Source organism: Ceratotherium simum, chromosome 23 (genome assembly GCF_057802395.1).
Source record: "Ceratotherium simum simum isolate JZ-2026a chromosome 23, ASM5780239v1, whole genome shotgun sequence".
Taxonomy (NCBI): Eukaryota; Metazoa; Chordata; class Mammalia; order Perissodactyla; family Rhinocerotidae; genus Ceratotherium; species Ceratotherium simum.
Genome location: NC_141922.1, coordinates 24,101,690 through 24,115,339, shown reverse-complemented (window position 1 = coordinate 24,115,339; position 13,650 = coordinate 24,101,690). Strand labels below are relative to the sequence as shown.

General features: G+C 38.4%; 1 protein-coding gene across 1 annotated transcript in view; it reads right to left on the bottom strand.

Moving 5' to 3' along the window:
* Positions 1–5,114, bottom strand: part of EIF3H (eukaryotic translation initiation factor 3 subunit H) — a 95,778-nt gene extending 90,664 nt beyond the window's left edge. The window contains exon 1 of the mRNA XM_004431125.3: positions 4,946–5,114. Within this exon, the coding sequence (XP_004431182.1) occupies positions 4,946–5,077 (132 nt within the window). The 5' untranslated portion in view covers positions 5,078–5,114. The remainder of the gene's footprint in view (positions 1–4,945) is intronic.
* Between the last annotated feature and the right edge of the window lie 8,536 nt (positions 5,115–13,650).

Below are 13,650 nucleotides of genomic sequence, written 5' to 3'. Positions count from 1 at the left end.
ATTAATCATCAAAACTTCAATATGTGTTCAATATTCTCTGACTAAAGAGAGAAATTTATGTAATATACTTCAGAAAGATTTATAATTAAAAATGGCTAAAATGTAAAAGTTTTAGTGCTGGACAGATCTTCAAGTTATCTGACTGAAATCTTCACACATGTGAAGCAACTTATTTATTCTCCACTGAAGTCAGAAAACTGAAAGAAGGAGCCAAGAGCCATACAATTTTGTTGTTGTTAAAACGTTAAAATAAAAGGCCAAACTATATTCTACTTGAGACTAGGGTTTCAGACAAGAGCTTCCATTTTACAGAGTTTAACAAGCTGTTATCTAGACTCTACAACTTCATATAGTGTCACAAAAAATATATACGGTGGGGGCCGGACTAGTGGCGCAGTGGTTAAGTTCACGTGCTCTGCTACGGTGGCCCGGGGTTCACAGGTTTGGATCCCCAGCACGCACCAATGCACTGCTTATCAAGCCATGCTCTGGCGTCATCCCATATAAAGCAGAGGAAGATGGGCACGGATGCTAGCCCAGGGCCAATCTTCCTCAGCAAAAAAGAGGACTGGCAATGGATGTTAGCTCAGGGCTAATCTTCGTCACACACACAAAAAATTATATATATACAGTGATACATCATAGCCTAGTATAAGCCCCTCACAAATTTGAATTATTCATTTCAGTTCACAAAGAACTTCCACCAACATTTTCTCATTAGATCTGAATAACCATTAGGTAAGGAAGGCAGAGATAATATCTACCCTCAAAGCCGTTGTGAGGATCAGACATGATCTAACCAAACTTTCCTGCACAGGGTCTTGTAAATAGCATGTGTTCAACTAACATTAGTGACTTTTTTAAAGAAAAGACATGGACGCCTAAAAAGACTAAGAAATATGAGAAAGTTTATAAAGCTAACCGGTCTCCTAGCCTTACTCCTGTGCTCTTTTCCCACCAACACACTATTAATTTCTACAAAGCACTTACTAACCCAGTTTCCTCATGATTCATTTTCAAGAAAATCTGTGTATTAATTAACTCACATATCTGAGTGCTTTCTACGCGTTGGTCACTGTTCTAGACACTTGTAAATATTGCAGTGAACAAACCTGACATTGATCCTGCTCTCAGGAAGTTGATATTTTAGTGCGAGAAGACAAACAAGCAACAATAAGAGAATTTCAGATAGTAACAAGGGCCAACAGGGTGATAAAAGGGTCAGTAAGCTGATGGAGACACTTTAGATCAATCAGAAAGTCCCTGTAAGGTGACATCTGAGCTGACACCTGAATGACAAAAAAGTATATGTAACTCTGACTTTTTCATTTTTAACAACACACTCCACTTTATTTCCAGTAAAGGAGGAATGAGGTAGCTGACAATTTTAAACAACAAGATAACTTTTTACATAAAAGGGAAAACAAAATTTAAAAGGGAATAAATTTCAATGGTAATGGGTTTTAAACATTGGAACTGTGGAAAATACAAATGTTTTATACTGTAGCTTTCAGATTGTCATCTTGGTGAGAAAGGAAATATACATAAACAGTAAACCATTAATTAACAATATATAATCACATGCCAAGATAAGCCATACAAGTTGTCATCATAAAAAGTTCAGAGAAAGGAAGAGATCAATGTGGACCAGAGAAGCACTCCTCTAACTTTAATACACTATAAACCACCTGATACAGTAGGTCAGGGGACGGGCTTGAGATTCTGAAATACCGTTTTCTGCAGTTCTAACAAGCTACCAAGTGAGGCCATGGACCATCTCAAAGGTATGATGTACCTAAGAAAGGTAAGAGTCACACTGGTTTAGGGGAACAAGGTGGGTCTTACACAAAAAGTTCAACAGGAAGAATTAGCTTGATCTTATCTAGGAGCAATGAGACCACATGACTACAATGAAGATCCACTCCTCCATTCCAAAAGGATATAGTGAGCACTGACTGTACAGGGTACATTAAAAAACACATTGACAAGTCTAGTGGAACAGGTAATTTAAAGATTATTGAGAGAGACTATTTCACACAAGGAAAACAAACCATCTAATTGTGCATTAACAGTCAGATGAGGAAAATTATGTTATATTCATAAAACGAAGCGCTATATAGTAATGAAAATAAATGAAAAACAAATTACAGCTACTCACTCTAGAACAAACTAACTGCAAAATCACAGTGTGAGATATGCATATATATATATAACTTAAGACACAGGAGAACATATACTATGATTTAATTCAAATTTCATTCACATTTATTAATATAAACAGGCAAAGATAAACAAACTGTTTAGGAATACTCTGTGGTGAAACTATAAAGAAAACCAAAAAAATGACTGAAACAAAGCTCACAGTAGTGAGAATATGGTAGGGAGAAGGGATGGGAGGAAAAAATGAAATGGTGGAAAGGGCTTCAAAGATATTCGTAATGTTCTGTTTCTCAAGTTGAACGGCAGGTAATTGGATGTTTATTTTGTGATTATTTAAATTATGCATTATAGACACTATTTTGCATATATATTTTGATACTTTTTACAGTTCTTTGCTAACGCTATCAATGATCTTTTTAAAAACTAAGTCAGGGAGCTGGTGGTGGCAGATTCTAACAGCAGTGACTTAAAGGAAAAATGGAAGACCACAAACATAGATGATTCTCTAAACATTGACTTCAAAAGGGAAAAAATGGAGACTAAGAACGGAACACAGAATGCTAAGCAAAAAGAGACAGAGCTGAACATTTTAACATGGGAAAGTCCTGACAATGTTTATATATTAAGAAAAAGGTAATATTAAAGATACAGAAGAATTGATGAAACAGGGCCAAAGGTAGGAAAGGAAAAGTTCAAGAATACAAGAAGAAAAATTGGTCCTGGCCACTATCAAGGTGCCAGGAACAAATGTGATTAAACATCAGGCTAACCAAACAGTCCTGTGCGGCTGGAATGTACAGTTCCTATGAAAGTTGGAAACAGTAGGAAATAAACCTAAACACAAAAGCAAAGACAACATCTTGGTGGGCCTTGAATTCATCGCAAACTCACTGAAAACACGTCAGGAAGGAAGCTGACAAGATCTGAACTTTCATATTAAGTGAATGTTTTAATAAAAGTATGAAAGATGGACTTAAGAGGGCTAAGAGAACAACACAAAATGCCATTAGAATAATCTATAAAAGAAGATACCAAGACATGAACTAGGAACAGTACAAAAATAAAATGAAATCTGTTATTCGTTCATTTATCCTATGTCAGTTAACGGGTTCAGTATGGAATATAACAGGTGAAAAAGCACAGTCCCTGCCTGCCCTCAGTAGCTTACATCCTGGTGGGGGAGAAAAACAAGAAAACAAACAAGACAGTTAAAGGCAGTGAAAAATGCTATGAAGGAAATATAGGGTGGTGTAATGGAGAGTGGTGGCAAGGGGTCTACTTTTAAGAAGGTTGTTAGGCAAAGTCTTTCTTGAGATGGTGGCATTCAAGCCGAGACTTAAAAGATCAAAAGAAGCCACTGAGAAGGAAAAAATATTTGACAGAGTATTTCAGGCAGAGAAAACAAAGAACTGAAAGGTCATTGTGATTGGAGCCTAGAAAGAAGCATGAAGTGAGTTTGGAGAAAGAGACAAGAGTAGCAGGACCTTAAACTGTGGTAAGAAGTCTGTATTTTACTGTAAGTGGACATAGCAGGTGGCATATAAATGCGAAGCAGCTAAATTTGATATATTTTGGAGGTGGAACCGACAGGATTTGCTGAGGGACTGGATGTTGAGGACAAAAAACAAGAACAACTGTAGGTTAATACCTAGGTTTTCGAACTTGTTCAAATGGATAGATGGTAGTTCCACTTACTAAGACAGGAAAGACTGAGGTAAGACCAATGAGGGGCAGAGAGGAATGAGGGGGAGAAGTCAGTAATTTTATTTTAGACATGTTCAATTTGTAATTAAGGTGCCCGTAAAATAGCCAAATAGTGATGTCAAGCAGGCAGCTGGGTACTCAAGAGCGGCATTCGAGAGCCAAGTCTGGCCAAAAGTATAAATCTAGGAGTTATGAGAATATAAATAATATTTAAAGCCACCAGAAGGGACGAGAATACCTTAAAGAGAGACTACTCCGATAACTACTACACACAGTAACAACAGCTAAGATAAAACGGTAGCTTACTATGTCTCAGACGTTGTTCTAGTTATTGACACATATTCAGCCAATTTTAATCCTCAAAACAACTCAGATGAAGAAAAGAATGTACAAAGAGAATAAGTAACTCGCCCAACATCATTCAGCTAATTTGAGAGCTGAGATTCAAACCATGCACTCTGGCTCCAGAGGTGTGCTTTTATACTTTGTTGCGCTATGTCAAGCAGAGACTAGACACAAGGAAGCAGAAAGCCAAATCCTTGGGCACGCCAACATTCAGAGACACGGAAAGGAGAAACCAACATAAAAGACGTTCACTGCAATCATGCGGTTTCACGTGTAGCGCTGACACACAGCCTCAAGAGTGGCTACAAAGTAAATCTCCATTTGGGAAGTCCGAAATGTCAGATTCCAGCAGAGAAGCAATAAAGTTTCCCTTACTCTCCCCTCGCAGAAGCCCTCAACTCGAACCCCAGATTCTTCCCTTCACCTCCGTCACCTACTTGTCTCCAGAAGTCTTGCTCCAAAGCCCTTCTCCCAAGCATCTCAAAACAAGATCCCAAGAATCTGTCACAACCCCAGCCCCGATCCCCTTTCTCAGCCCTCACCCCCCACCCCGAAGGCAGCGAAGGCTGTCACGTCACCCGAACAAAATGTGAAGATGAAAGAGGAGAATTTTAGGGGAAAACCTTGGCCCAGCCTCACTAAGCCCAGAGAAAAAGCTGCCTGGAAGCGCGGATGGCGGGACTGGGCTGGGAACTGCGCTCCCCACGTGGGCCTGGGGAGACAGAACTCCACTCACCAAGCCATCTATCTGCACTTGCTTCACGGCCGAATCTCCGGAGCCGCCTTTGCCTTTGCCTTTCCCTGCCGCGCCGGTGGCGGAGCTGGAAGAGGTGGCGGCAGAGCCGGTGCCTTCCTTGCGGGACGCCATCTTTCCAGCCGGACAGGAAGAGAGAGAAACGTGAGTAACCGGAAGCGGAAGTACAACGTCACTTGACGACAAGCGCCGCCCGGCGATCGAGGGGCGGAGCTGAGAGGAAAGGATGACTTGGAGCCCCGCCTCCCTTCTTTTTTCTAGCCTAGCCTATGTCGCCGAAGGAATCCTTTGCGCATGCGCAGTGTGCGTTTGCGACTGGTCCCCCGTTGAATGTTTTAAGAAAAAGTAGACTTTTTAAAATGTTTTCTATTTTATGTTTAGTCAGTGTCCGTTAGCCAGTTGATCATAATAGCATTATAGCTCGTATTTCTCTAGCGTCTCATGCGTAAAAATGCTTTCACTTCTAATTTTTTTTTAATTAAAAAAATCTTGTAAACTACGAAGGGCTGTACTAATTTCCATTACACGTGTTAGGAAACTGTGACGTGAATTGTCCAACGTCATTCTGTTCAATAGTGGCGATCTGATATTGCAGCTTGTCTTATGTAATTTTAGTTAGCGGTCTTTAGAGACAGATTATACAGAAATTACTTAAAACATGGGAACTTTAATAAGCATCCCCAGAACTAATAGCCCTTTCTTGCTATTAGGTTCATGTAGGATTTACCTGAGTAAAGTACCAAAGAAGTCATTTTCTGTAAAGTGTTGAAGGATGATGCAGAACGTATTCCCTAAAAATCACACTGAGTTATGATGTAGGTTCTCTGAAATACATGTTTCAAGTCTTTAAAAGAATACTTAGCTTTAGAAAACCATTTTAAATAAGGGATTTAAAACATTCTTTCTCTGCTTCCAAATGACATTTTCTCTATTCGTCACTTTTGAAACGTTTACTCATTCAATAAATATCTATGCAGAACTGACAAAGTGGTTACACCAAGGAAGGGCATATCCTGCTCTGAAGTTTTCTGTTGTTTTTGTCGGTGGTGTCCTGTGTTGTATCATGATCTGGGAACAGAAAGAGTTACACCTGACAAATTCCTAATGATACAAAATAAAAGGTTAATATCCGTTCTTTTCCAGTGCACATGAATATATATCAAAATAGACCACATCCTGGGCCACAGTAAAGACTCCACAAATTTAGAAGTATTGAAGGTTGATTGTAGTAGAATTTTACCACAAATCAGTAATAGGAAGATAACCAAAAAGAAGAAGAAAGAAAATCCCTCCTGTGAGAACCAGAGCTGGAGGCCTATCATTGGGTAGCTGGAATGATGAGCATCAGAAAACACCTAGGTTACTTACAAACAATAATAAATTTACTAATTGCTTTATCCTACAACATATATAATATAGTTTTGTTTCAAAATTACAATGCCAACATTACCACTAATAAAACTACTAAGTAAAGTTTAAAATATCTTGGCAATTTTTTGTCCTTAGAAATACTCTACTATGATTTTCCAGTCATGTGAACTAATCACACTACAGGAGTTCTTTTAATCTGAACCAAGATAGTGCATGTGGGCCCTCTGCATGAAGCATCCCAGAGCCAAGAGGTAGAAATACAGAGAGAGAAAGAGAGAGAGAGAGGGAGATAGAAGACTCATGAAGTAGCATTTGAAATAGGAAATCAATATGATCACCCTAACTAGAAAGGGCCTAGAAGCAATGACACTTCCCTCACTTGGATTCCTTGTTTCCTTTCTGTCTCACTGGCTGCTCCTTTCTTCTCAGTCACCATTGCTGATTTCTCAACCCTTCTCCAACATTTAAATATTAACAGCGCTAGAGTGCAGTCCTTGTACATCTTCATTCCCTTATCTTTACTCCCTATCATGGTGATCTCATCCACTCTCAAGGCCCTAAAGACCGTGCATAGGCTGATGATTCCCAAATGTATATCACAGAGGTTCAGACCTCTCCACTGAACTCCACACCAGCATGTCCAATGCTTATTCAGCGTCTCCACTTAAATGTCCAGCAGGCACTTCCAACTTAAGCTTTCCAAAACTGAGCTCAAATACCACCCCTCCTTCCCAAAAAATGTTCTTCCCCCAGTCTTCTCTATCTCGTTTGATGACAGCTCTATTCTTCTAGTTGGTAAGACCAAAACCCTTGGAGTCATCTCTGACTCCTCTGTTTCCCTCATATCCTATGTTGATCCATCCTATACGCTCCATCTTAAAAGTATATTCAAAATCCAGACTTCTTCTGGGAAGATGAAGTAGAAATATTTTTCCCTATTCCTCCCAGAAAGTACCACTAAACCCCTGATTTATAAAGCAAACAAAAGAAGACTCTGAAAGGTGTAGAGAAGAAGGAATACTGGCTAGGCATGTTGGGACCCAAGGAAAAACACACTGGTGGTTTCCCATGTTTCTGTATCCATATATACCCCAGACTTGGAGCTGAAGTCCAGCGGAAGCTGACATCCAGCAACCTGGAACACCATTAGGCACAGACCAAAAAAGCTCTAACAAAAGTCTATTCACTGCGCTCTGTCAGTGGAGACCAAGTGAGGAGACTGAACTTCCACCTTTGCTGGACAGTAATGAGGTACCCATCCACTCCACCAATGGAATGATGTGAGAGAAGGCCTAGTGGGGAGTCAGGATTTCACCACAATGGTTATGAGGCCACACACTCGGTGGTGTCAGTGAAGGTAACAAGGAGTGCAATAATGAGGCCCTCGTCCCCCTCCCATCCAGGAGGTATCAGTGGAGGCCTAGTGGAAGCTGGAAGTCTGATTATGTATTTAATTCCCAAGGAATTGTATTCCATCCCTGAGGGAATCAATGGAGGCTGAATGTGGAACTTCTATTTGTACCCTCAAGGGGCAGTAGCAAGAAGGAATCACCTCTCATTCCATTGCTAGAGCTGTGTCAGAAGAAGCCAGCTAAAACAGAAGGTCTCAAGATCCAGAGTTCCATAGCAAAATACCCAAACCTCTATGTTTCAATTAAAAAATCACTCATCATCTCATCAAGAACCAGAAAGATCTCAAACTGAATGAAAAAAGACAATCAATAGATGCCAACACTGAGATGATAGAGATGTTAGAATTATCTGACAAAGATTTTAAAGCAGCCATCATACAATGTTTCAATGAACAATTACAAACAAACTTGAAACAAATTTTTAAAAAGTCTCAGCAAAGAAATTCAAAGTCTCAGCCAAGAGAGAGAAGATATAAATAAGAACCAAATGGAAACTCAGAACTTAAAAAATACCACAATAAAAAATAAAAAACTTGGGAGGCCAGCCCGGTGGCGTAAGCAGTTAAGTGCACGTGCTCCACTTCAGCAGCCTGGGGTTTGCAGGTTCAGACCCTGGGCGCACACTGACGCACTGCTTGTCAAGCCATGCTGTGGTGGCGTCCCATATAAAGTAGAGGAAGATGGGCACGGATGTTAGCCCAGGGCCAATCTTCCTCAGCAAAAAGAGGAGGATTGGCAACGGACGTTAGCTCAGGGCTGATCTTCCTCACTAAATAAATAAATAAATAAATAAATAAATAAATAAATAAATATAAAAAAATTAAAAACTTGGGCCAGCCCCAGGGGCCTAGTGGTTAAGTTCAGCATGCTGTGCTTCGGTGGCTCAGGTTCGGTTCCCAGGCACAGACCTACGCCACTGATCAGTGGCCATGCTGTGGCAGTGGCTCACATACAAAATACGGGGAGTCTGGCAACAGATGTTAGCTCAGGGTGAATCTTCCTCAGCAAAAAAATAAATTAAATAAATAAATGACTCAATGGATGGGCTAAACAGCAGAATAGAAAGGACAAAGGAAAAAAGTCAGTGGACTGCAGATGGAACATAAGAAGTACCCATTCTGTACACAGATTAACAGAATATAAAATGGTACAGCTGTTGTCGGAAAGAGTATGGCAGTTCCTCAAAAAATTAAACATATAATTACCAAATGATCCAGCAAGTCCACATCTAGGTATATACCCAAAAGTTTTGAAAGTGGGGACTCAAACAGATATTTGTACAGCAATTTTCACAACAACATTACTCATAATAGCCAAAAGGTGGAAACAACTCAAATGTCCTTCAACAGATGAATGAATAAATGAAATGTAGTATATACATATTATTCAACCTTAAAAAGAAATGAAAGTCTGATATATGCTACAACATGGATGAACTTTGAAAACATGATGTTAAATGAAATAAGCCAGACACAAAAGAACAAATATTGTACGATTCCACTTATATGAAGTACTTAGAATAATCAAATTTGTAGAGAGAGAAAGTAAAATAGTGGTTACCAGGACCTCGGGGGAGGCAGGAACAGGGAGTTATTGTTTAATGGGTATAGAGTTTCGATTTGGATGATGGAAAAGTTTTGAAGATGGACAGTCTTAGTGTTTGCACAACAATGTGAATGCACTTAATGGCACTGAGTTGTACATTCAAAAAGGGTTTAAATGTTAAATTTTATTTTATGTATATGTTACCACAATATAAAAAAAGTAGACTAAAAAAAATGAACAGAGCCTTGGAGAACTTTGGAACTATAAGAAAAAAATGTAATAATCCTGTCGTGGAAGTCTCACGAAGAGCAAAGAAAGACAGCAGGGATTAAAAGGTATCTGAAGAAATAATAACTGAAACCTTCCCAAATAGGAGAAAAGTCATAACCTACAGATTCAAGAAGCTTGAGCAAACTCCAAACAGGATACATCCAAAGAAATTCACACCAAGACATATTAGAGTCAAACTTCTGAAAACCAAAGAAAAAATATTGAAAGCAGCAAAAAAATGCCCACACCTTACTTATAAGAGAAAAACAGTTAGAATTAAAGTGGATTTCTCATCAGAAACCACAGAGACCAGAAGGAAGTTGCGTAATATTTTTAAACTGCTAAAAGAAAGAATTATCAACCCAGAAACCTATATCCAGGCAAAACATCCTTCAGGGATGAAAAGGAAATCAAGACATTTTTGGATGAAGAAAAACTAAACGAATTTGTCAGCAGCAGACCTACCCTAAAAGAATGACTAAAATAAGTTCTCTAAAAAGAAAAGAGACAGTAAAAGAAAAAACCTTGAAACATCATTAGGAGGAAAGAGAATAGTCAACAAAACTAGGGGTAATTACAATAGACTTTACTTCTTCTCTTGAGTTTTTTAAATTATTTTTGAGAGTTAAAGCAAAAATCATAGCATTATCTAGTGTTGTTCTAAACGTATGTAGAAGAAATATTTAAAACTATTACGTCAACAAATGGTGTTTGGTAAACTGGACAGCTACATGCAGAAAAATGAAAGTAGACCATTACCTTACACCATACACAGAAATTAACTCAAAATGGATTAAAGACTTGAATGTAAGACCTGAAACCATGAAACTTCTAGAGGAAAACATAGGCAGTACACTCTTCGACATCTGTCTTGGCAACATATTTCCAAGCACCATGTCTGACCGGGCAAGAGAAACAATAGCAAAAATAAACAAATGGGACTACATCAAACTAAAAAGCTTCTGCACAGCAAAGGAAACCATCAACAAAACGAAAAGACAACCTAACAATTGGGAGAAGATATTTGCAAACCATACATCTGATATGGGGTTAATCTCCAAAATATATAAAGAACTCATGCATCTCAACAACAAAAAGACTAACAACCCAGTTAAAAAATGGGCAAAAGACCTGAACAGACATTTCTCCAAAGAAGATATACAGATGGCCAACAGACACATGAAGAGGTGTTCAACATCATTAACTATCAGGGAAATGCAAATCAAAACTACAATGATGGGCTGGCCCGGTGGCACGAGCAGTTAAGTGCGCGCGCTCCGCTGTGGCGGCCCAGGGTTTGCTGGTTCGGTTCCCGGGCACGCACCGACGCGCTGCTTGGCAAGCCATGCTGTGGCGGCGTCCCATATAAAGTGGAGGAAGATGGGCACGGATGTTAGCCCAGGGCCAGTCTTCCTCAGCAAAAAAAGAGGAGGATTGGCAGATGTTAGCACAGGGCTGATCTCCTCACACACACACACAAAAAAGCTACGAGATATCACCTCATGCCCGTCAGAATGGCTATAATTAACAAGATGGGAAACAACAAGTGTTGGAGAGGATGTGGAGAGAAGGAACTCTCCTTGTACACTGCTGGTGGGAGTGCAAACTGGTGCAGCCACTATGGAAAACAGTAAGGAGATTCCTCAGAAAATTAAGGATAGAACTACCATGCAATCCAGCTATTCCACTGCTGAGTATTTCTCCAAAGAAAGTGAAAACACCAATGCGTAAAGATACATGCATCCCTGTGTTCATTGCAGTGTTATTCACAATAGCCAAGACTTGGAAGCAACCTAAGTGCCCATCAAGGGACGATTGCATAAAGATGTGGTATATATACACAGTGGAATACTACTCAGCCATAAGAAATGATGAAATCCAGCCATTTGTGACAACATGGATGGACATTGAGGGTATTATGCAAAGTGAAATAAGTCAGAGAGAGAAGGTCAAATACCATAGGATCTCACTCATTAAGTAGTAGATAAAAACAACAAACAAACACATAGATTGGTGGTTACCAGAGGGGAGGGGCAGAGGGGGCAGGGCGAGGGTGATAATTAGGGACATATGTGTGGTGATGGATTCTAATTAGTATTTGGGGGTGAACATGAGAACATGATGTAATCCAGGCAGAAATAGAAGTATAATGATTACACCTGAAATTTATACAATGTTATAAACCAATGTTACCTCAATAAACAAAGAATAAATAAATAAATAATAAAAAATAAAACAATTATATTATTAAAAGGGGCTGGTAAAGGGACATATAGGAAGGTAAGTTTTCTATGTTCACTTCAATTGGTAAAATGACTTAACAGTAAACTGTGATAAGTTATTCATATCTAATATAATACCTGGAGAAACCACTAAAAAAGCTTTATAAAGGGGTACACTGAAAAACACCCTGGATAAATCAATATGAAATTCTAAAGAATATTTGCTATCCACAAGACTGCTATAAAAATAAAATAGAAATACGGAGGCCGACCCGGTGGTGCAAGTGGTTAAGTGCGCACACTCCACTTCAGTGGCCCAGGGTTTGCAGGTTCGGATCCCAGGTGTGCAATGATGCATTGCTTGTCAAGCCATGCTGTGGCGATGTCCCATATAAAGTAGAGGAAGATGGGCATGGATGTTAGCCCAGGGCCAGTCTTCCTCAGCAAAAAAAAAAAAAAAAAAAAAAAAAAGAGGTGGATTGGCCTCAGATGTTAGCTTAGGGCTGATCTTCTTCACAAATAATAAATAAATAAAAATAAAAACTAAAATAAAAAAAAGGAAAACAGAAATAAAAAGAGATAATAGGAAAAAAGAATAAAATGGCAGTCTTAAGCCTAAATATATCAATAATTAGATTAATATAAATGTTCTAAATATACCAATTAAAAGAAAACTATTGATAGAATGGATAAAGACATGACCTAACCATAGGCTGTCTAAAAGAAACTCACTTCAAATATAAAGATATAGGCATACTGAAAGTAAAATGATGAAAAAATATATCATGCAAATATTAATCAAAAGAAAGCGGGAGTAGCTGTATTAATATCAGATAAAGGAGAATTCAGAGCAAAGAAAATCACCAGAGACAAAGGGAGATATTTTATAATGATAAAATAATCAATCACTGAAAACATCCAGCAATTCTAAATGTGTATGCCCCAGCAACAAAGCTGAATTTACGTGAAGAAAAATTCATAGAACTCAAAGGACAGATAGACAAATCCACAGTCATAGTTGAAGACGTCAACTCCCCTCTCTCAACAATTGATAAAACAATGAGAGAGAAAATCAGCAAGGATATAAGATAACTAAGCAACAACATCAATCAATAGGATCTAATCAACATTTATAAAACATTCCACCCAACAACAGTAGAATACACATTCTTTTCAAATGCCCATGGAACATACAGATCAGACCTTGAGCGATAAACAAGCCTCAACAAATTAAAAGAATTGAAATTCAGCATATGTTCTCCAACCACAGTGGATTCAAACTAGAAGTCAGAACACAAAGGTAACAGGATAATTTCCAAATACTTGGAAAATAACAGCACCCTTCTAATAATCCATGGATCAAAGAGGAAGTCTTGAGGGAAATTTTAAAACGCACACACATATTGAACTGAATGAATACGGAAATATAAAATGTCAAAATTTGTGGGACACAGCTATATCAGTGCTGAGAGGGAAGTTTATAGTGAAATACATATATTATAAAAGAGAAAATGTCTCAAATCAATAACCTAAGCTCCCTCTTCAAGATCCTAGAAAAATAAGAGCAAAATAAACTTAAAACATGCCGAACGGATTAAATAATCTAATAATCTAAAATAATAGATTAAAGCAGAATACTGAATATACTCAATCACCCAAAGAAGGTTGGTCATAAGCATTAAGTTGTATTTCTGCCCCTCAAAAATGCAATTTGATATTGTGGGTATTAATTTCATTGTGATATTCATTTAGTGAATAAAATAAATTTACCCTGTTTCCTAACAATATGTTCTTCTTTCTCTCTGTCACAGGAGCTAAAGTTTTTAACATATTTCTATATTTGCTGGAAATATTTCAAATTTAGTCA